This window comes from Lolium rigidum, chromosome 1 (genome assembly GCF_022539505.1).
Source record: "Lolium rigidum isolate FL_2022 chromosome 1, APGP_CSIRO_Lrig_0.1, whole genome shotgun sequence".
Classification (NCBI taxonomy): Eukaryota; Viridiplantae; Streptophyta; class Magnoliopsida; order Poales; family Poaceae; genus Lolium; species Lolium rigidum.
Window position 1 is genome coordinate 248711378 of NC_061508.1, and position 23562 is coordinate 248734939.

Sequence of the window (23562 nt, forward strand, 5' to 3'; positions counted from 1 at the left end):
GGCATCCCCTTCTTCATCAACAACTTATCAGGTCACCTCTAGTGAAACTATATTTTTATTCCGTCACATCTTATGTGCTTTACTTGGAGCGTCTGTGTGCTTTTATTTATGTTTGTGTTTGAATAAATTCGGATCCTAGCAATCCATGTGTGGGATAGAGACACGCTCCGCTTTTTCATATGAACACTTGTGTTCTTAGTTTTACTTTTAATGTTCATGGCTAAAGTTAAAAGTCGCCGCATTTATTGCTATTTGGTTGGAAACAGAAAATGCTTCATGTGGTAATTGGTATATTGTATTGAATAATTTGATACTTGGCAATTGTTTTGAGCTCTCAAATAGATCATGTTTAAGCTCTTGCATCATGTAGTTTAAACCTATTAATGAAGAACTACCATAGAGTTTGTTGAAATTTGGTTTGCATGATTGGTCTCTCTAAAAGTCTAGATAATTTCTGGTAAAAGTGTTTGAACAACAAGGAGACAGTGTAGAGTCTTATAATGCTTGCAATATGTTCTTATGTAAGTCTTGCTGTACCGGTTCATACTTGAGTTTGCTTCAAACAACCTTGCTAGCCAAAGCCTTGTACTGAGAGGGAATGCTTCTCGTGCATCCAAAACCTTGAGCCAAAACCCATGCCATTTGTGTCCACCATATCTACCTACTATGTGGTATTTTTCTGCCATTCCAAAGTAAATTTCTTGCGTGCTACCTTTAAAATTTCATTCCTTGTCTTTGCAATACATAGCTCATGGGAAAGTAGCCTAAAAAACTATTGTGGTGATGAATATGTGGCTTATGTATCTTATTTCTTATAAGTTGCTTGTTGAGCGGTAACCATGTTTCTGGGGACGCCATCAACCTGTTACACCTTTGTTGAATATCATGTGAGTTGCTATGCATGTTCGTCTTGTCTGAAGTAAGGGTGATTTATCATGATTAAATGGTTGGAGTATGCATATTGTTAGAGAAGAACATTGGGCCGCCAACCAAAGCCATGTATCATGGTGGAAGTTTCAGCTTGGACATTAATCCTCAATCTCTTATGAGAATATTATCTGTTGTTGAATGCTTAAGCATTAAAGAGGAGTCCATTATTTATTTTCTGTGTTGTCGCAGTATGGATGTCCTCAAGTTGAGATCTATCAAAATTGAGAAATCAAATGCGATCTATCTCCTTGGACCTTTGTACAGGTGGCATAGAGGTACCCCTTTGTGACACTTGGTTGAAACATATGTAATGCAATGATAATCCATGGAAATCCAAGCTAACTAGGACAAGGTGCGAGCACTATTGGTATTCGATGCATGAGGCTTGCAACTTATAGGAGGTTTTATGCATAACACATATGAATTATTACCACCGTTGACAAAATTGTTTCCATGTTTTCAAAATAAAAAGCTCTAGCACATGAGTAATCCTCGCTTCCCTCTGCGAAGGGCCTTTCTTTTACTTTATGTTGAGTCGGTTTACCTACTTCTTTCTATCTTAGAAACAAACACTTGTGTCAACTCGTGTGCATTGATTCTTACATACTTGCTTATTTGCACTCATCATATTACTTTGTGTTGACAATTATCCATGAGATATACATGTTGAAAGTTGAAAGCAACTGCTGAAACTTAAATCTTCCTTTGTGTTGCTTCAAAACCTTCTATTAAGAATCTATTGCTTTATGAGTTAACTCTTATGCAAGACTTATTGATGCTTGTCTTGAAAGTACTATTCATGAAAAGTCTTTGCTATATGATTCAGCTTGTTTAGTCATTATCTTTACCATTGCTTTGAATCACTTCATTCATCTCATATGCTTTACAATAGTATTGATCAAGATTATGATAGTAGCATGTCACTTCAGAAATTATCCTTGTTATCGTTTACCTACTCGAGGGCGAGTAGGAACTAAGCTTGGGGATGCTTGATACGTCTCAAACGTATCTATAATTTCTTATGTTCCATGCTAGTTATATGACAATACTCACATGTTTTATATACACTTTATATCGTTTTGATGCATTTTCCGGCACTAACCTATTAACAAGATGCCGAAGCGCCAGTTCATGTTTTCTGCTGTTTTTGGTTTCAGAAATCCTACACAGGAAATATTCTCGGAATTGGACGAAACAAAAGCCCACGGTCTTATTTTCCACGGAGCCTTCCAGAACACCGAAGAGGAGACGAAGAGGAGCCACGAGGCGGCCAAACCATAGGGTGGCGCGGCCTCACCCCTGGCCATGCCGCCATGTGGTGTGGGCCCCTCGGGACTCCACCGACATCGCCCCTTCGCCTATATATTCTCTCCGTCGCGAAAACCCTAAAACACCCGATGATATTCCACGAAGAGTTCCGTAGCCGCCGCCATCGCGAAGACAAGTTTCGGGGGACAGAATCTCTGTTCCGGCACGCCGCCGGGACGGGGAATTGCCCCCGGAAGTCATCTCCATCGACACCACCGCCATCTTCATCGTCGTTGCTGTCTCCCATGATGAGGAGGGAGTAGTTCTCCCCCGAGGCTAAGGGCTCTACCGGTAGCTATGTGGTTCATCTCTCTCTCCCATGGTGTGATCTTTATGTGATCATGAGCTTTGTATCACTATTAATCTATGTGCTACTCTAGTGATGTTATTAAAGTAGTCTATTCCTCCTCCATGATGTAAAGGTGACAGTGTGTGCATCATGTAGTACTTGGCGTGGGTTATGATTGTAATCTCTTGCAGATTATGAAGTTAACTATTACTATGATAGTATTGATGCGATCTATTCCCCCTTTCATAGCTATTGGTGACAGTGTGTATGCTATGTTAGTACTCGGTCTAAATTGCAACGGTCTATTATGCACTCTAGAGGTTACTTTAATATGAACTCCGGATGTTGTGGAGCTTGTTTACTCTGGCTTGAGGTGTGATTTTATAGACCTACACAATGAATGGTGTTTGTTATCCAACAAGAGAGTGTTTGAAAGTAGCACAAGTAAAGAGAAGTTATTTATTTATGTGATCATTGTTGAGAGTGTCCACTAGTGAAAGTATGATCCCTAGGCCTTGTTTCTAAGCATTGAAACACCGTTTCCAACAAGTTCTGCTACATGTTTGCTTGCTGCCATTTTTTATTTCAGATTGCAATTACTACTTACAATCATCCATATTACTTGTATTTCACTATCTCTTCGCCGAACTAGTGCACCTATACATATGACAAGTGTATTAGGTGTGTTGGGGACACAAGAGACTTCTTGTATCTTAATTGCAGGGTTGCTTGAGAGGGATATCTTTGACCTCTACCTCCCTGAGTTCGATAAACCTTGGGTGATCCACTTAAGGGAAACTTGCTGCCGTTCTACAAACCTCTGCTCTTGGAGGCCCAACACTGTCTACAGGAATAGAAGTGTGCGTAGACATCAGACACCCCGCTGACGGGTCGCAGTGGAGAAAAATCAACAGAGAGTTCAAGTCATTTTCAGATGACGCAAGGAACTTAAGATTTGGTCTAAGTACAGATGGCTTTAATCCTTTCGGTGAGCAGAGCTCCAGTCATAGCACCTGGCCAGTGACTCTATGTATCTATAACCTTCCTCCTTGGTTGTGCATGAAGCGGAAGTTCATTATGATGCCAGTGCTCATCCAGGGCCCGAGGCAACCCGGCAACGACATTGATGTGTACTTGAGGCCATTGGTTGAAGAACGTTTACAGTTGTGGCGTGACGAAGGTGTACCTGTGTGGGATGAGCACGAACAAAAGGAATTTAACCTACGAGCGTTGTTGTTTGTAACCATCAATGATTGGCCTGCTCTTAGTAACATTTCAGGGCAGTCAAACAAGGGATACAATGCATGCACACACTGTTTAGGTGAGACTGACAGTATATATTTGGGAAACAAGAATGTGTACACGGGGCATCGTCGATTTCTTCCAAAACAACATCACGTAAGAAAGAGAGGAAAGCATTTCAGAGGTGAGGCAGATAACCGAACGAAGCCTACCCGCCCTACTCGGGGAAGTTATATATGATATGGTCAAGGATTTAAAAGTGATCTTTGGAAAGGGTCCCGGCGGACAATCTGTTCCGCATGATGTTGACGGACACGTACCCATGTGGAAGAAGAAGTCGATATTTTGGGAGCTATCCTACTGGAAATTCTTAGAGGTTCACTCTGCAATCGACGTGATGCACGTGACGAAAAATCTTTGCGTGAACCTGCTAAACTTCTTGGGCGTGTATGGGAAGACAAAAGATACACCGGATGCACGGCAGGACCAGCAAAGTATCCACGAAGGAAACAACCTGAATCCAGAGAAGTATCAAGGTCCTGCCAGCTACGCTCTTACGAAAGAGGAGAAGGAGATCTTTTTTGAAGTCCTGAGTAGCATCAAGGTCCCGTCTGGCTTCTCGTCGAATATAAAGGGAATAATAAACATGTCAGAGAAAAAGTTTCAAAACCTAAAGTCTCATGACTGCCACGTGATTATGACACAATTACTTCCGGTTGCATTGAGGGGGCTTCTCCCGGAAAATGTTCGAGTACCCATTGTGAAGCTATGTGCGTTCCTCAATGCAATTTCTCGGAAGGTGATCAATCCACTTACTCTACAAAATTTACGAAGGATGTGGTCCAATGTCTAGTCAGCTTCGAGTTGGTGTTCCCACCATCCTTCTTCAATATTATGACACATCTCCTAGTTCACACTGGTCGAAGAGATTGGCGTTCTCGGTCCTGTATTTCTACACAACATGTTCCCCTTTGAGAGATTCATGGGAGTCTTAAAGAAGTACGTTCATAACCGTGCTAGGCCAGAAGGAAGCATCTCCAAGGGCTATGGAACGAGAGGAGGTCATTGAGTTTTGTGTTGACTTTATTCCTGACCTTAAGCCGATCGGTGTTCCTGAATCGCGCTATGAGGGGAGACTGCGTGGAAAAGGCACGCTAGGAAAGAAAGCAACAATGTGTATGGACGGACATTCTTTCACTCAAGCACACTACACAGTTCTACATAATTCCATCTTGGTGGCTCCGTACAAAGAGGAACACAAGGATATCTTACGCTCTAAATACCCGGAGCAACGTGAAGATTGGATTGATGGAGAACACATGAAGACTTTCGGCGGTTGGTTGCAAACACGTCTCATGAATGTCACCGATGACGAGCAGCTGTACTTGTTGGCCAAGCAACCATCTTCTACTATATCCACTTTTCAAGGGTACGAGATTAATGGGAACACATTTTACACTTTCGCCCAAGACAAAAAGAGCACCAACCAAAACAGTGGTGTCCGCTTTGATGCAGAAGATGGCAATGGGAACAAGGTCACATATTATGGGTACATAGAGGAGATATGGGAACTTGACTATGGACCTAATTTCAAGGTCCCTTTGTTCCGGTGCAAATGGTTCAACTTCGAAAGACGGGGTACGAGTAGACCCGCAGTACGGAATGACTACAGTGGATTTCAAGAATCTAGGGTACGACACCGAACCATTCGTCCTAGCCAGTGAAGTGGCTCAGGTTTTTTATGTGAAGGACATGTCTAGCAAACCGAAAAAAAGAAAAGAAAGGCAAGAGGACACATCATACAATGAGCCAAAGCGGCACATAGTTCTTTCAGGAAAAAGAAACATCGTGGGAGTAGAGGACAAGACAGACATGTCAGAAGATTATAATAAGTTTGATGATATTCCACCCTTCAAGGTAAAAAATGACCCAAGCATCATCTTAAACAATGAAGATTGTCCATGGTTGCGTCGCAGTCAGAAGAAAGGGAAACAGACGAAAAAAAATTCAGAAGACTAGCTAGATAGGGATCATAACTTGTGTATCTCAATATGGAAATCACTTTTGTGTAATGATGTTACTATATGTAAGATATTAAGAATGGAGATGGTTGGCTTGTTTGACTAGTTAAGTAGCTTTCACGGGCTTGCAGGGAAATTTTTCCGAGGCGGAACTTCTGAATATGCCATATATAGGGCATGTGCATCAACGGCATATTCGAGAAGTTCCACCACGGGAGATTTCCCAACACTTTCCCCAACATTGTTAGAGGAGATGGAGTCTTTCACGGGCTTGCAGGGAAATTTTTCCGAGGCGGAACTTCCGAAGATGCCATAGGGCATGTGCACCAAGGGCATCTTCGACAAGTTCCGCCACGGGAGATTTCCCAACCCTTTCCTCCATCCATGGTGATGAAACTCTCCATCCATGTTGGCTTGTTGAGATGCTTGCCATGGCGTATCGATGCTCCTTTTATAGGCACGGCGCCGCTTCTACATTGTCTTCTTCCTCCGACAGTGCGTCGTGCGCTACATGCTTTATCTCATCGAGCAGGGCGTCCTTATCCTGCCGACAGCTTTAGTACCGGTTGCGCCCACCAGCCGGTACTAAAGGTTACCCACGCGTCCTTATCCCACCGACAGTTTTGTTACATGACAGAAAAACCACCTTTAGTACCGGTTGCACCCACCAGCCGGTACTAAAGGTTACCCACGCGTCCTTATCCCACCGACAGTTTTGTTACATGACAGAAAAACCACCTTTCGTACCGGTTGCACCCACCAGCCGGTACTAAAGGTTTGCCGCGCCATTGCGTTCCCACCTATTTTCTTCCCGCGCTTTCCACCGGTTCCCGCCTCTGTCTTCCCGCCTCCGTCATCCCGCCATTTTTTCACTATATATATGTAGGCTTGGCCTCCATTTACATATCACATCTAGACTCATATCTGCAAACCTCATCATTCTCTTCCATGGCTTCCATCGTATCTCTAACCCCCCGGGAGGCGGAGGCGCTTTGCGCCTCGAACTACCCCTGCCCGCAGGGGTACCGCGTCCCGACCGGCTGGTTGCTAAGCGTCGGAGGCATACCGGTCCCTCTAGTCCCTCTAGGTGTGGCGCGCGGGATGGCCATCACGAACCACTACTACTTCGAGCTCACGCCAGAGCAGCGGAGGAATCCCCAGTGGCATCCCGACTACAGCCCAACTTGGGAAAGCTTCTTCATCAATCGGCGTGAGAGGGCGCTTGCCAGGCACGAGGAGGGCGGCCCGCCTCCTTTGAACTTCAACGAGGCCGGCCGTCGGCTGTGGTGGCGCGGCCGGACTCTCCAGGGCGTCATGGCCTACCGTGGCCCCCGCCTGCGCTACCCTCAGTCCCAGCCCACGCGTGCTCTCCCGCCGAGGTTCGACTACCGCGATCCCGATGCCAGCGACGATGATGACGGCGACTACAACGACTACAGTGGCGACTACTATAGGGCTAGGCACGAGTATGACTGAATGACTCGAACAGTCAAATCTGGCCATGTATCTTAATTTTCAGTTGAGCTATGTACTTTTAATTCGAGTTCAATCGTAATAAAATTTTATTCCCGCCCTTTCTTTCTCGCCTTTTTTCTCCCACGCGCGGCGTCGTGGCGGGAAACTTTCCTGCGCGGACGGCGTCATGGCGGGAGTAAAGAAAAGAAATAGAAAAGAAACAGAAAAGAAAAGGAAAATAAATAGGAAAAAATAGAAAAGAAAAGAAACAAAAAAGAAAAAGAAAAGCAATAGAAAAAATAAATAGAAAAGAAATAGAAAATAAAAAAAGAAAAGCAATAGAAAAGAAATAGAAAATAAAAAAAAAGCAATAGAAAAAATAAATAGAAAAGAAATAGAAAATAAAAGAAAAAGAAACAGGAAAAGAAAAGAAAAGAAACAGAAAAGAAAAAAAAACAGCAAAAGAAACAGCAAAAGAAAAGAAAACAGAAAAACAAAAACAAAAACAAAAACCCTTTCGTACCGGTTGGTGGTACCAACCGGTGCCAAAGGCCCCTCCCCCTCGTTTTCCCTTAGGCGCGCGACGGAAATCCCCAAATCGACAGAGTTCCCCGCACGACGCACAGAGAGGGAGAGCCGCGCCACCGTCCGCACCCACGTCGCGCCGCCGTCCGAGCCACGCCGCGTCGCCGTCCGCAGCCACGCCGTCGCCGTCGCCGTCGCCGCGCTCCGATGGGTAGCCCCGACCTTCTTTGTTCCCTCCCCTGCTCGCACGCGCGCTCGCAGTGTCCGGCGCCGGCGCCGCCGACGCCGCCTCGCCACGCGGCCATGCTGCAGATGCCCCCGCCCGCGGACGCCCCGCCGCGAGAGGGCCCTCGCTCCGCCGCGGACGCCTCGCCGCGCCGCAAGCGCCCACGCCGGCGACGCCAGCCGCGCTCGCGCGGCTCGTCGACACCACCCTTAGGGTGTTCGACGAAATGCCGCAGACGCCCACGCCCATGCCGTTGGTGCCGCTGCCCTGCCGTGCGCCCCTGCTCTGCCGTGCAACCCGCCCGCGTGCCCCTGCCCGTGCGCCGTGCCGCTGTCGTGCCGCTGCCGTGCCGTGTCGTGCCGCTGCCTTGCCGTGCCGCTACCGTGCCGTGCCGTGCCGCTGCGGTGCCGCTGCCTTGCTGTGCCGCTGCCGTGCGCCGTCCCGCTGCCGTGCCGTGCCGTGCCGTGCCGCTGCCTTGCCGTGCCGCTACCGTGTCGTGCCACTGCCGCGCCGTGCCGCTGCCGTGTGCCGCTGTCGTGGGCGACTAGGTGGAGCTCCACACGAGGATGCCGCTGGCCTACACAAACGCCGCCTGCTGCCGCGTCGAGCTTGGTGGCGTGCAGAGCGGCGGCAGGGCGCGTGCGACGCAGTATTTGCGGGATGGAGAAAAGTAGAAGAGAGAGAGCGAGAGGAGGAGGGGGAACGCCGAGACCGTGGCCGCGGCCGAGTCCGTGGCGGTGCCGAGTCCGTGGCCGTGGCCGAGTCCTTAGCGTCGAGTCTGTGGCAGTGCCGAGTCCGTGGCCGTGGCCGAGTCCTTAGCGCCGAGTCTGTGGCGGTGCCGCCGCGACATAGAGAGAAGAGCGAGAGGAGGAGCGCCGAGTGTTAGGGTTAGGGTCGAGAAAAAGAGAGAAGAGCGAGAGGAGGAGGGGGAACGCCGAGACCGTGGCCGTGGCCATTGTCGAGTCCGTGGCGGTGCCGCCGCGACATAGAGTTAGGGTCGAGAAATAGGAGCGCCTCATTTCAATTGTTATCCATCTAGCAATCTGTTATATGATCATGACATGATGAATGAAATATAATTGCTTTCTTAATTTTGTAGTGACATTGAGGTATGGCGGACTACACCTTCGTCCGAGATGAGGAGGGGGAAGAAGCGGTGCAGAAATTGATCTATGAGAGTGCACGTGGTACGGAACCCGATGGAGATGAGAACGAGTTCGAAGACTTTCTGAATGATTTCGGCGAGGGACTTGAGTCTGAACTAGTTAGAAGAGACAACGAAGTGTCCATAACAAACTCCGGCGAGGTGTATATTTATGTATCAATTAGTCTATGTTCATCGATCCCTAGATGCATTCATTTATTTGTATTGCACTTATTAACGAATAATTTTTTTCTTTTAGCCTTCTGCATCATCGAGCAAGTCTGTTAAAACAAAACGAGGCCCGACGAGAGTGTTAAAGGGCGAGGGCAGGTTAGCCCTCACGGGATTTAAGGCTAATGGTGAACCGGAGCATCCCAAAGAGTACTGCCGCAAATTTACAAATCAAGTCGTAGTTCTTGTTAGGGACCATGTACCGATCAACATTCAAGAGTGGAATAAGCCGAAGAAAGCGGAGACTGAAGCTAGTTATGTCAACGACGCGATGAACAAATTTCTTTGGGACAGTCTACTGACACGATTCAGCCTACCGGAAGACATGACGGAAGGCCAGAAGAATAAAGTCAGGGAATGGACACGGAAGAAGATGGCCATACAATTCCAGACCTGGAAGAAAAATTTATAGGACAAATATAAGAATGAAGATCCAGTATTCGATGATAATCTAGTGAAGATAAAAGATCACTGGCCCGCATTTAAGATGTATAAGCAATCGTCTACTTTTGTGTCCCGATCGGTCACAAATACGAAAAATGCTTCAAAGAAGAAACTTTGGCATCATTTGCGGTCAGGTGGCTACAAGTCCGCCATTCCGAAGTGGACAACGTTTGAAAATAAACTGATGGATGCAGGAATCACTCCACAGACATGGGACTGGCCCGAACGGTCCAAGTTCTGGTTGTTCGCGCATGGGGCAGGGTTGGACCCAAAGACAGGGCTGATCGTTGCGAAGGGAAAATGGAAGGAAAAAATTGAGGCAATCGTACCGAAGCTTGTAGATGCAATTGAAAAGGTCAGAAAGGGAGAGTACATTCCCGATAGAGAGAATGACGAGCTGACACTCGCTCTGGGGAATCCTGAACACGTTGGACAGGTACGAGCTCGCCCAGGTCTCACCATGAAGGAAGCGTGGCCGGACAGCGCTAACACTTATAGAAGCCGTTCGCGAAAGAAGAAGGAGGAGGCGGACATTGTAACGGAATTGTTAAATAGGGTGGAGGCGCTTGAGAAAAATCAGAGGGCACCTGATCAGCGGATGTTTCTACAGGAACATCAAGCCGATGCCGCCCCATCTCAGCGAAGAAGCAGTGTGGGTTCCACGCATCTTGACGGATGTGGAGGAAGCTACCCCGTGGATTATGTCACGGAGAAGACAGATTGCGACCTATATATGTTATTCAGGACCGCGTCTGTTAAGGTGGCGGTCGGCTATGTTTACCCGAATGAAGATGGAGCAACGCACCATCATATGCCCATTCCACCTGGCTGTGTTCGTGTCGGGGTGGATGAAGTTGTTCCGGGTTTTGAAACAGTGGAGCTTGATTTTCCTAGAGGTGACGATGAGAGGACAATTGCCGATGTCAAGCACGGTTTCACCATATGGCCGAAGAAATACATCGTCCTTTCGCAAAGGCCACCGACTCCTCGTAGCGGTCCACATGAGCAGGAAAGGCCACCGACTCCTCTTGGTAGCGGTCCGCATGAGCAGCAAAGGCCATCGACTCCTCCTGGTAGCAGTCCACAGGAGCGAGCAAAGTCCACACCTACCCGAGAGAGACCCCGAGCATTAGTCCACCATCTCGAGATCCTCCGCGTAAGACATCGTCCTTTAAGCGGAACGGTACTCCGCCTAGGAAGAGATCTAGAATGGAGAAACCACTGCCGCCTATGGAGAAGTTACCTTGGGAAATGAGTGTCGAGGAAAATGAGGAAAGATGTCAGTCCCAGCTGAAAGCCTTTTTTGCTAAGAAAGCGCCAGAGATACCTTTTGAGAAGACACTAGATCCAGTGAAAGTTGTGCGTACCGTTGAGAATCTGTATGACCCTGTACCATCGCCGCCATCTGACTATATGCGTTCTATTGAAAGATCGTATGACGCGATGGTGGAGACGAAACAAAGCAATCAATCGGGTGTCAAGGAGATAAAAGGGATACACCAAGTCTACCAGCTCGGACAACAACCCGTTCAATCGGCCCCCCATCTCGTGGTGTTTGACGAGAAGGCCGTTCAAAGTTCTCGACAATACACCGATTACCCCTTAGGTGAAGTACAATATCAATTTGTTTAAGGGAAAGATTTGGTCGAGAATCTCAGGAAGCTACCAACAAGTATGCGTAACTTGCATACGTGGTACGGTGTTGCCACAAAGGGAGGGATCGAGACTATCATGGTGCGAGTTAAGGAAGAACACTACTTCCAAGAATACTATGAACGTTGACTTCGCCGAACTCTTCCAGTTATACAATCTTCGGGCCCTTGACAAATCTATCATCAGTTGCTATTCTCTGTAAGTGATTTATTTATATAATTTGAGAAGTCTTTAGCTCAGCTCCTTCATTATCTGCAAATTATAATCTTTTGTGCGCTATGTTATGCAGATCGAAGATGCTCGAATGCAAAATGGATGAAATCACGGACATTGGGTTCATTGACCCGGACAAAATGCATGTCAGGACCATAGAAGAACCCCTCTATAACAGGGATACACCGGAGACTTTGCTAAGTTTTTTGAAGCGACAACGTGACAAAAGGACAATACTTTGGCCTTACAACTTCCAGTGAGTGTTACTCTCTTATAACACATTCTATTTTGCTCACCATATGTTAAAATATTAATTAATGACTTATATATACGACACTACATATTTAAACGTGCGCAGGTTCCACTTTATTCTTATCGTCATTAAACTGTACGAAGGAGAAGTTGAAGTCTTTGACTCACTAACCAAAGAGCCTATATTATACAAGTCTTGTTTTCTTATGCTCAAAAGTTAATTCAAATTCTTATCGATTTTTTTGTGAATTTCCTGATATCAACTGATTGATAACTCTTTTGTGCATTTTCTTTTGTTGGGCAGCGTATGGGAAACTTTCATCAAGGAAGATCAGTCCTTTCAATGGGCACCGAAGCTGATATGGCGTGTGAACAAAGTAAGTAGTAGTTACCTAGGTCCACACACCTTTATCATACTTGATTATTGTTTGACTGAATTATATTATTGTACAGAAATGCGCGAAACAACCAAAGGGGAGTGATCTATGTGGATACTACGTTTGCGAGTACATCCACAGAATTGTCAGCGAGAGAGCGAATAATGAAAGAAATAAAGAGGTACGAAAACAATATTCACAAATTTATTTTGTTACCATAAGTTGTGCTGAGTTTCAGTAATAATTGTTTGATTTGTGATTTGATATATACATATATATACACACACACATAGCTCATGTACTCATTTGTATCTTATTCTTTTACAGTTGAGAAGAAAGCGGGAGAAGATCTCAATCGAGGAGAGCTTCAAAGCAATTGGCGAGGAATTGGCGGGATTTTTCCTTCGGGAAGTCATACCACCATCCGGAGAGTACCACTATGCATAAAGATCTTCTCCCGCTCCTCGATTGCTTTGTGTGTATATATAATTTGACTCGAAGTGTACCACTATGGTACATGTAATAGATAGTATGCCTCGGAGAGTACCACTACGCATGAAGATCGATCTTCATGTTTTTACTACTTTATTCTGGTGCATCGACTTGATATGCATCGAAGAGTACTACTTATGCAATTACATGTGTGTTATATTATATGCACCAACTTGATATGCATCACCTTGATCTTCATGTACTACGTAAACCCAAACGCGTTTCGGTGCATCGACATGATATGAAACGCTCCGATACCCCTAAACCCCCGCAAAAACCCTAAACCATGAATTCTCTCGCGCGGCGAAGATTCATGCATATTTCCTGCCGCGGTAGCCAACCTTTGGTACCGGTTTGTAATACAAACCGGTACCAAAGCTCCCTCGCCGTGCGCTCTCCTGGGCGCCCACGTGGAGGCGCCATTAATACCGGTTCGTAAGGAACCCTTTTGTACCGGATTTTTTATACCGGTGCAGTATAACACATTTGACACACTTTATACTTAAAATAATTGGAGATTTTCTATATTGACCACATGGTGACACATGATGTGGCAAATATGCAAAATACAAAATAAAGTGTGGGAAATATTCAAACCCCCCATAAAAAAGGAGAAGGAAAAAAAAAACCCAAAAAGAACTACTCCTATACTGAGTAGACTTGTCGCATATTTCGCTGGTCCAGACTCCAGTCCAGTTGTCCAAACACCAACTGCGAAATCGGAAATTCTCAGCCACAGGCCACCAACGAAAGCAAAATCAGAACTACTCTCCCATGGCCATGGCGACGGCGAAAATGGTGGTTCTGGTCCCCGGCCAGAGCATTAGCCACCTCACCCCCATGATGGAGTTCGCCGAGGTCTGCCTCCGTCGCGGCCTCGCCGTCACCGTCGTCGTCCCGCACCCAACCCTCACCGCCCCGGCCTTCCGCTCCGCCATCTGCCGGTACGCTTCCCGGCTCCCGTCTCTCGCCGTGCACTCCCTACCTCCCCCTCCCGCCCACCCCAACTCCCTCGGCGCCGTCCACCCCTTCATCCGCATGCAGGCAGCCTTCCGCTCCCAGGCACCCGGCCTGCGAGACTTCCTCCGCGGCCTCCCCGCCGTCCACGCGCTCGTCGCCGACATGTTCGCCGTCGATGCCCTCGACGTCGCCGCGGAGGTGGGCGTCCCGGGGCACCTCTTCTACTGCACGGGCGCCAACAACCTCGCCGTCTTCCTCCAGCTGCCTTCATTTTGCTCCGGGAGCGGCGGGGACTTGAAATATCTCGGCGACGCGCCCGTGTCGTTCCCCGGCGTGCGCACCATGCCGGCGTCCCACCTGGTCGACGGGGTGCTCGACAGCGGGACCGAACTATACGCGGCCGTGCTGGACGTGTTAGGTCGGATGTCTGCGGCGCGTGGCATTCTGGTGAACACCTTCGAGGCGCTGGAAGGCTCGGTGATGGCTGCGATTAGAGAAGGCCGCTGCCTCCCTGAGCACGCCAATCCGTCGGTCTACTGCGTCGGGCCGTTGATCGCGGAGGGGGAGACGGGGGAGGAAAGGCACCCATGCCTCACGTGGCTTGACGCTCAGCCAGAGCGCAGTGTCGTCTTCATCTGCTTCGGCAGCCGGTGCACCGTGTCGCTGGAGCAGATAACTGAGATGGCCAAGGGGCTCGAGAAGTCCGGGCACAGGTTCCTGTGGGTGCTGCGCGCGCCTCCTGCCTTCGCTGCGGCTGCCGCCGAACCGGATGTGGCGCTTTCTCTCCTCCCAGAGGGGTTCTTGGCACGGACCGCAGACAGGGGCCTCGTGGTGACCGCGTCCTGGGTGCCGCAGGTGGACGTGTTGCGTCACGCCTCCACTGGTGCCTTCGTAACGCACTGCGGATGGAACTCAACGCTCGAGGCGGTGGTGACCGGCATGCCTATGGTGTGCTGGCCGCTGGAAGCCGAGCAGTGGATGAACAAGGTGTACATTGTGGAGGAGATGAAGGTTGGTATCGAGGTTAGAGGGTATAAACCTGGGGAGCTTGTCACGGCGGACAATGTGGATGCAACTGTTAGGTCGATCATGGACATGGAGTCGGAGGGACGTCGGACAGTCATGGAACGGGCCTTGGCAGTGAAGGAGAGCGCTGCCGCGGCGTGGAAGGAAGGTGGGTCCTCTTTTGCCGCTTTCACTGAGTTTGTGAAGCAAATGGAGTGAGGGGACGTTTGCAGCATCATATCAATTTCAGGTTAGCATATGTAAATTGCACATTGCAGTATTGTGTGTCGTTATGTACTTGAATAACTTGAGTAGAAATTGCAATCTATCTATACAGTAGTATTGTGTTCTGATCTATGCAGGAAATGAATGCTGTGATATATTTGTTTCACTTTTCATGTCCATGAATAGTTACAATGCAGACATATGATCCAAAATTGCTCAATTCATGCATTGGCATTCCTTCTTTTTCTAGAAAAGATGGCCTTTATTCCACTCCAGCCATTCAAACGCCTTGTTTAGAACTGATGATAGCATGATTTCGATGTATGGTTTGATTTTCCAGCCTAAGCAATTTTTGAAAAAATGACAGTGGTTGCTTACTTCATTAGTTCTTGCATTACACTTTTCATATTATAAATCTGATAACATGTATTAGTACTTGCTAACATGGGCGTACCTTTTCTCTCCTTGAAATGAAGTCAAGGCCATCAGTTATTTATCTCATACCTCATTCATGGGGTGGGTTTTACTTGTATATCATTCATGCGATTACTATCGTTACCACGTGTTTATGGGAAATTCTAAAGCTGTATTGAGCCAGCTATCAAATCTCCAATCCTGTTGTGAAGAAGCTTTTCTTTTGTAAGAACATTATTTTTGTTGGGGCTTTCATAGGAATTTATTTTCAAACTTACCACTGTGAGCTTCTAACATAACATAGCGCATCCTCCTCAGTTCAATTAGCGGACTGAACAACCTTAATCAGCTGGTATCTGGGTTGAGACACTCCCACCTCATCCTAGGATGGTTTGGCGCAGTTGATCAGATTGACGAGGCACTGTTTTTCTACTAACCTTTTATTGCGAGCAAAATTGTGTTCTAGTTCACGTGTTGTTGTTTGCTGATAAAACTGGCAAAGAGTCTGTGGTGCAAATGATTTTAACTGTCAAATGCCAATATATTTCTGAGGCCACTATTTGATAGCGTGAAAGCTGGTCAGGCAATGAGATTTGCAAAATTTAATTCTCATGCTTTGCTGGCTTTAGAATTTAGATGTTTTTCTAGCAATACGCCTACAATATGTTTCAAAGGCAGTACTTCCCCTAGAAAGATTCAGCAACTTTGTGACCGATTTAGCCCTTCATATGTGTGAGATTCAGTGGACAAGAGCGACAAAGACTTGCAGTTTTGAGCGTTTCAGAGACAGAAACAATGGAAATTATGAAGATTGAAGATTTGACGAGCAAAGTTTGGATCACTGAACAAATTATAACAGGACAAAACGAACGAATTTTGTAGAGTAGCATATCATTGCAGTTGTCTAGCACTTAACACTGGAAGCACTTGGCAAAGTGAAACTGTGTACGAAAATAATGTGGTCATCTCCAAGATAATATATGGCGTGTCGACCCAACCAAGCTTGCTCGATTGCTCAAACACAAGATGCTGCTGTTGCAATATCACCATGGAAGGTTCCGGTTATAAATTACACATTCTAATCATGTTATTTATCACCGTGGAAATACAGTTTCTGCATGCATTCCCTTGCTCCATTTGATTTACAAACTCAACGAATGCGGTTATCTCCAAGATACTCCATCCCAGCTTGCTCGATCGCTCAAACACAAAGATAAGATGCTGCTGTTGCAATATCACCGTGCTAGGTTCCAGTTACAGTATAAATTACACTTTCTAATCATGTTATTTATCACCGTGGAAATACAGCACTGTGCAATTTACAGACATTATCCACACTTAAATAGTTTCTGCAGACATTCCCTTATTACTCCAACTGATTTACAAACTCAACGAATGCGGTGCGAGAGGAGCCACCTTCCTTCCACGCCGCGGCGGCGCTCTCCTTCATCTTCACCAGCCGCCCCTCGACCGCTCGCCGGCTTTCTGGTTCCATGTCCATGGTCTGCCTAACCGTCGCATCCATGTCGGTGAACTGATTATAACATGACAAATCGAACAACTTTGTACGTAGCATATGATTGAAGTTGTCTAGCACTTTAACACTGGAAGCACTTGGCAAAGTGAAACTGTGTCCGAAAATAATGTGGTCATCTCCAAGATAAATTAGATACTCTATGGCGAGCTTGTTCGATCGCTCAAACACTGTTGCAATATCACCGTGGTAGGTTCCAGTTATAAATTACACTTTCTAATACCGTGGAAATACAGCACTGTGCAATTTATAGACATTAATTATCCACACTTGAATAGTTTCTGCAGACATTCCCCTTATTACTCCATCTGATTTACAAACTCAGCGAATGCGGTGCGAGTGGAGCCACCTTGCTTCCACGCCGCAGCGGTGCTCTCCTTCAACTCCGCCAGTCATTCCTCGATCGCTCGCCGGCATTCCAGTGACTCTCATTCAAGTATGTCACATATTATAGACCATTTTCACTTGTACATTTAGGCCACAAAAGATTCAGTGACTCTCATGGACGCAGATTCTTGTCCATTGGATTGAACATGGAGAGCAGATATGAAGGAATCAGTCGCTTGTGACTTCACTGAATATGGGTCGGAAAAAGTTTGGTCATCTCCATGATAAATTAGATGATCTATGGATTGGTGCACAATACTGCACTCCAATTTACAGATTCTTACCCACAACTGAACACTTTCTGCAATTTTCAGACCCTTGCTCCATCTGATTTACAAACTCAGCGAATACGGTGCGAGAGGAGCCACCTTCCTTCCACGCCGCGGCGGTGCTCTCCTTCATCTCCACCAGCCGTTCCTCGACCGCTCGCCGGCATTCCGGTTCCATGTCCATGATCTGCCTAACCGTGGCATCCACGTCGGCGGCAGTGACGAGCCCGCCGCGCTTATACCCTCGCACCTCCACGCCAACCTTGAGCTCCTCCACGATGTACACCTTGTTCATCCACTGCTCGGCCACCAGCGGCCAGCACACCATCGGCACGCCGGCGCCCACCGCCTCCAGCGTCGAGTTCCATCCGCAGTGGCTCACAAACGCGCCGGTGGACGCGTGACGCAGCACCTGCAACTGGGGCACCCCGGAGGACGCGGCCACCACGAGGCCTTTGTCCGCCGTCCGGGCCAAGAACCTCTCGGGGAGAAGAGACAGCGCCGCGTCTGGCTCGCCGGTGGCGGAGCCAGGCGGCGCGCGTAGCACCCAGAGGAACCTGTGGCCGGACCGCTCGAGCCCCTCGGCCATCTCGCCGATCTGCTCCAGCGACACCGTGCACCGGCTGCCGAAGCAGAGGAACACGACGCTGCGCTTGGTCTGCGCGTCCAGCCACGGGAGGCACGGGTGGTGCCTCTCCTCCGCCTCCGCGACCACCGGCCCGACGCAGTAGACGGGCGGGGTGGCGCGGTCGGGGTCCCTAAGCGCTGCCACCGCCGAGCTGTCCAGCGCCTCGAAGGTGTTGACCAGGATGCCGCTCGCCGCCGCCATCCGGCCGAACACGTCCAGCGAAGCCGTGTACAGGTCCGTCCCGCTGTCGAGCACCCCGTCGACCAGGTGGGACGCCGGCATCGGAGGCACGCCGGGGAACGACACGGGCGCGTCGCCGAGATCTTTCAGTTCTCCGCCGCTCCTCGTAGAGCAGAAGGAAGGCAGTCCGAGGAAGACGGAGAGGGTTGCGGCGCCCGTGGAGAAGAAGAGGTGCCCCGGGACGCCCACCTCCGCGGCGACGTCGACGGCGGACACCACGTCGAGCATGTCGGCGACGAGCGCGTGGACGGCGGGCAGGCTGAGGAGGAAGTCCCGCAGGCCGGGCGCCTGGGAGCGGGTGGCGGCCTGCATGCGGATGAACGGGTGGGCGGGAGCGTTGGCGGCTTTGAGGGATTGTTGCTGGGCTGGAGGTGGAGGGAGGGAGTGGATTGAGAGGGAGGGGAGCCGGGAGGCGTACCGGCAGAGCGTGGAGCGGAAGGCCGGGGCGGTCAGGGTTGGGTCTGGGACGGCGACGGTGACCTCGAGGCCGCCATGGAGGCAGATCGCGGCGAAGTCCAGCATGGGGATGAGGTGGCTTATGCTCTGGCCGGGGACGACCACCACCATTCTCGCCGTTGACATTTTGCTGGTAGGGTCTCTCAGTTTCGCACTGCAGATTTGGCCACTGAATCAGCAAAACGATCGACCTATGCTACTTATGCCTCTGTAACGTGTCCTCCAGGGAGAGTGGTGTTTTGCATATGAGAGCATATGAATCTTTTATTTTGAAATTCATGTTACACATATTTGAAATTTGAAAAACTGAAACGAAAATTTTGCATGTACATCTTCACGTGCTATGTGCTCACAAAATCGTTCCATGAAAAATCAACTTATCCTGTGGCGTGTGTAAAAAAGATAAAATTCAATGCTAAAAATAAGACTTTTCTAAAGATAAACTTCCTCTTTTTACATAGATCACACAAAATATTGGATCCTCGCTAAACTTACCAATCACACGTTTACCAGCTGATTAAGGTTGTTCAGTCCGCTAATTGAACTGTGGATCAACTAGTACCAGGATGCGCTATGTTAGAAGCTCACAATGGTAAGTTTGAAAATTCCTATGAAAGCCCCAGCAAAAATAACCTTCTTACAAAAGAAAAGCTTCTTCACAGCAGGATTGGAGATTTGATAGCTATGGAATTTCCCATAAACACGTGGTAACAATAGTAATCGCGTGAATGATATACAAGTAAAACCCACCCCATGAATGAGGTATGAGATAAATAACTGTTGACCTTGACTTTATTTCAAGGAGAGAAACGGTATGCCCATATTAGCAAGTACCAATACATGTTATCAGATTTATAATCTGAAAAGTGTAATGCAAGAACTAATGAAGTACAGGTGCTGCATGAGCCATCCAAGCAGCCACTGTCATTTTTCAAAAATTGCTTAGGCTGGAAAATCAAACCATACATCGAAATCATGCTATCATCAGTTCTAAACAAGGCGTTCTAATGGCTGGAGTGGAATAAAGGCCATCTTTTCTATAAAAAAAGAAGGAATGCCGAATTGAGCAATTTCGGATCATATGTCTGCATTGTAACTATTCATGGACATGAAAAGTGAAACTAATGTATCACAACATTCCTTTCCGGCATAGATCAGAATACAATACTACTGCATAGATTGCAAATTCTACTCAAGTTATTCAAGTTCATAATGATACACAATACTGCAATGTGCAATTTACATATGCTAACCTGCAATTGATATGATGCTGCAAACGTCCCCTCACTCCATTTGCTTCACAAACTCAGTGAATGCAGCGCAAGAGGATCCATCTTCCTTCCATGCTGCAGCAGCACTGTCCTTCACTGCCAAGGCCCGTTCCATGAGTGCCCGACGTCCCTCCGACTCCATGTCCATGATCGACCTAACAGTTGCATCCACATTGTCCGCCGTGACAAGCTCCCCAGGTTTATATCCTCTAACCTCGATGCCAACCTTCATCTCCTCCACAATGTACACCTTGTTCATCCACTGCTCGGCTTCCAGCGGCCAGCACACCATAGGCATGCCAGTCACCACTGCCTCCAGCGTTGAGTTCCATCCGCAGTGCGTTACGAAGGCACCAGTGGAGGCGTGACGCAGCACGTCCACCTACGGCACCCAGGACGCGGTCACCACGAGGCCCCTGTCTGCGGTCCGTGCCAAGAACCCCTCTGGGAGAAGAGAAAGCGCCGCATCCGGTTCGGCGGCGGCCGCAGCGAAGGCAGGAGGCGCACGCAGCACCCACAGGAACCTGTGCCCGGACTTCTCGAGCCCCTTGGCCATCTCAGTTATCTGCTCCAGCGACACGGTGCACCGGCTGCCGAAGCAGATGAACACGACACTGCGCTCTGGCTGAGCGTCAAGCCACGGGAGACATGGATGCCTTTCCTCCTCCGTCTCCCCGTCCGCGATCAACGGCCCAACACAGTAGACCGAGGTTTTGGCGTGGTCAGGGAGGCAGCGGCCTTCTCTAATCGCCGCCATCACCGAGCCCTCCAGCGCCTCGAAGGTGTTCACCAGAATGCCACGCGCCGCAGACATCCGACCGAACACGTCCAGCACGACCGCGTATAGTTCGGTCCCGCTGTCGAGCACCCCGTCGACCAGGTGGGACGCCGGCATCGTGCGCACGCCGGGGAACGACACTGGCGCGTCGCCGAGATCTTTCAGGTCCGCGCCGCTCCTGGAGCAAAATGAAGGCAACTGGAGGAAGACGGCGAGGTTGTTGGCGCCCGTGCAGTAGAAGAGGTGCCCCGGGACGCCCACCTCCGCGGCGACGTCGAGGGCATCGACGGCGAACATGTCGGCGACGAGCGCGTGGACGGCGGGGAGGCCGCGGAGGAAGTCTCGCAGGCTGGGTGCCTGGGAGCGGAAGGCGGCCTGCATGCGGATGAAGGGGTGGACGGCGCCGAGGTGGGCGGGAGGGGGAGGGGGAGGTAGGGAGTGGACGGCGAGAGATGGGAGCCGGGAAGCGTACCGGCAGATGGCGGAGCGGAAGGCCGGGGCGGTGAGGGTTGGGTCCGAGACGACGACGGTGACGGCGAGGCCGCGACGGAGGCAGACCTCGGCGAACTCCATCATGGGGGTGAGGTGGCTAATGCCTTGGCCGGGGACCAGAACCACCATTTTCGCCGTCGCCATGGCCATGGGAGAGTAGTTCTGATTTTGCTTTCGTTGGTGGCCTGTGGCTGAGAATTTCCGATTTCGCACTTGGGGTTTGGACAACTGGACTGGAGTCTAAGGGCATCTCCAACCGGGCGACCCAAACGGACGCGCTGGGCCGTCCGTTTTGGGCCGTTTGCGTGCCCGCCCGGACACGCGGACAGCGCCCCGCGTCCGCGTGTCCGTTTGGGTTGCACGCGGCGACCCAAAGAGACGCCACGTGGTTCGTCTTCGCTGCGCGGCGCTGCGCCATGGCAGGCCTCGACGGGACAGCCATGGTGGGCGGTGGAACGCGCGGGAAAGATCCCGCGCGCACCAAGGTTCCCGCGCGCGAAAACGCCATTGGCGCGCGCTCGCGCCCAAGTTTCCCGCCAGACCGCCGGCTATAAAGACGGCGGCGGTCTCACCCGGACCGCATCACCGTTCTCTTCCCTCCACCTTCTCCGGCGCCATGCCGCGCACCCTTCAGTCCACATGGGCCAAGCTCTCCTCGCCGCCCGGGCCAGGTTCCCGCGGACGGACGAGGAGGAGCGCGCGGACTCGCGGTGGGTCGCCGACGACGAGGCGCTCCGCGTCGCTGCCGAGGCGGCGGCAAAGAAGGCCGGTGACGCGGAGATGGGGGAAGCGGCCGCGGAGGGCCGGCACGAGACCCCGGACGGCCGGTACGCGGCCGTGGAGGAGGGCGGACGCCGCGGAGGAGCCCGTCGCCGCGGAGGACCTCGCGCCGGCGAACATCAACGCCGCCATCGAGGAGCGTCTCGCCGACCTCACGCGCGTGACGAAGGAGCACGAGGGCATCCGGCGGGCCGGCCGCCGCCGCTAGGCGACCTCCTCGGCCGGAAGAACGAGCTGCTCGCTATGCGAGCAGCCCGTGACCTCATCCAGATGCCGTCGCCCGAGCGGCGCGCCCGGGAGGAAGCTGCGTCGGCGGAGCGCGGCCGGCAAGAGCGCATGCGCCGGCGGCAGGGCAACCACGAGGCCCACAAAGCCGGCCGCGTCCGCCTGGAGGCGCGCACCGCTGTGGAACGCGCCGCCCTGCAGGAGCTTGAGCTATGCGGGAAGCGGATGGTTCCGCCTCAGGAGGCGGAGCGCGAGCGCGCCCGAGCTGCGCTGGCGGAAAGGAGGAGGATGATGCCCTCCGTCCAAGCTGCCGAGGCCCGCGAAGCCGCCCGCGCCGCCGCCGACGCGCCACCCAGCCCGTAGAAAGCTGGAGTGGAATCCTCACGCGTACAGGCCGCCCGCGTCGAGTGAAATCCACGGCCCCGACGGCGAGCCGGCGAGGAGTCGCCGGCGAGGCCGCCGGCCCCGTACGTATAGGATAGAAGTAGTAGCTAAAAAAAATTTGTAATGAGTTCTATTTAATGAAACATATTATTTATGCCTATGACACGCGGGCCAGGGGCGGACAGCGGGCGGACGCGAGCGACCAGCCTTTCGCGTCCGCGGCCACGCAAACCCGGCCAAGATTTGGGCCGGGTTTGCGTCGTTCCGGACGCCGCGGGCATCCATTTTAGGGATGGGTCCGCGCGCTGGGCCGGGTTTTTGTCCGGCTGGACCCATCCGGACGCGCGGGCGCGGGATGGGTCGCCCGGTTGGAGATGCCCTAACTCTGGACCAGCGAAATATGCGACAACTCGACTAGTAGTTCTTTTTTGGGGGTTTTCTTTCTCCTTCTCCTTTTTTTTGGGTTTGCATATTTGCCACACTTTAACCCTTTTGTATTTTGCATATTTGGCACATCATGTGTCACCGTGTGTTCAATACAGAAAATCTCCAATTATTTTAAGTATAAAGTGTGGCAAATGTGTTATATTGCAGGTTGTGTGGCTATGGTACGCACTATCCGGATTTTTATGTGTGAAATACCAATATAAAAAGAACAAATAGATCTCTATCCGAACTCTCTTATATTACCTCTGTTTATAATATATTTTTT

General features: G+C 50.1%; 2 protein-coding genes and 1 pseudogene across 2 annotated transcripts; 1 reads left to right on the forward strand and 2 right to left on the reverse strand.

Moving 5' to 3' along the window:
- Positions 1 to 13520: 13520 nt before the first annotated feature.
- On the forward strand, positions 13521 to 15068 carry LOC124683478 (anthocyanidin 5,3-O-glucosyltransferase-like). Its single transcript, XM_047217981.1, has one exon. The coding sequence runs from the start codon at positions 13577 to 13579 to the stop codon at positions 14984 to 14986; it is 1410 nt and encodes a 469-aa protein (XP_047073937.1). The 5' UTR covers positions 13521 to 13576; the 3' UTR covers positions 14987 to 15068.
- Positions 15069 to 17487: 2419 nt separating this feature from the next.
- On the reverse strand, positions 17488 to 19046 carry LOC124683479 (UDP-glycosyltransferase 88B1-like). Its single transcript, XM_047217982.1, has one exon. It carries the CDS (start codon positions 19044 to 19046, stop codon positions 17598 to 17600), a length of 1449 nt encoding a protein of 482 aa, XP_047073938.1. The 3' UTR covers positions 17488 to 17597.
- Positions 19047 to 19479: 433 nt separating this feature from the next.
- On the reverse strand, positions 19480 to 21681 carry LOC124683480 (annotated as a pseudogene).
- Between the last annotated feature and the right edge of the window lie 1881 nt (positions 21682 to 23562).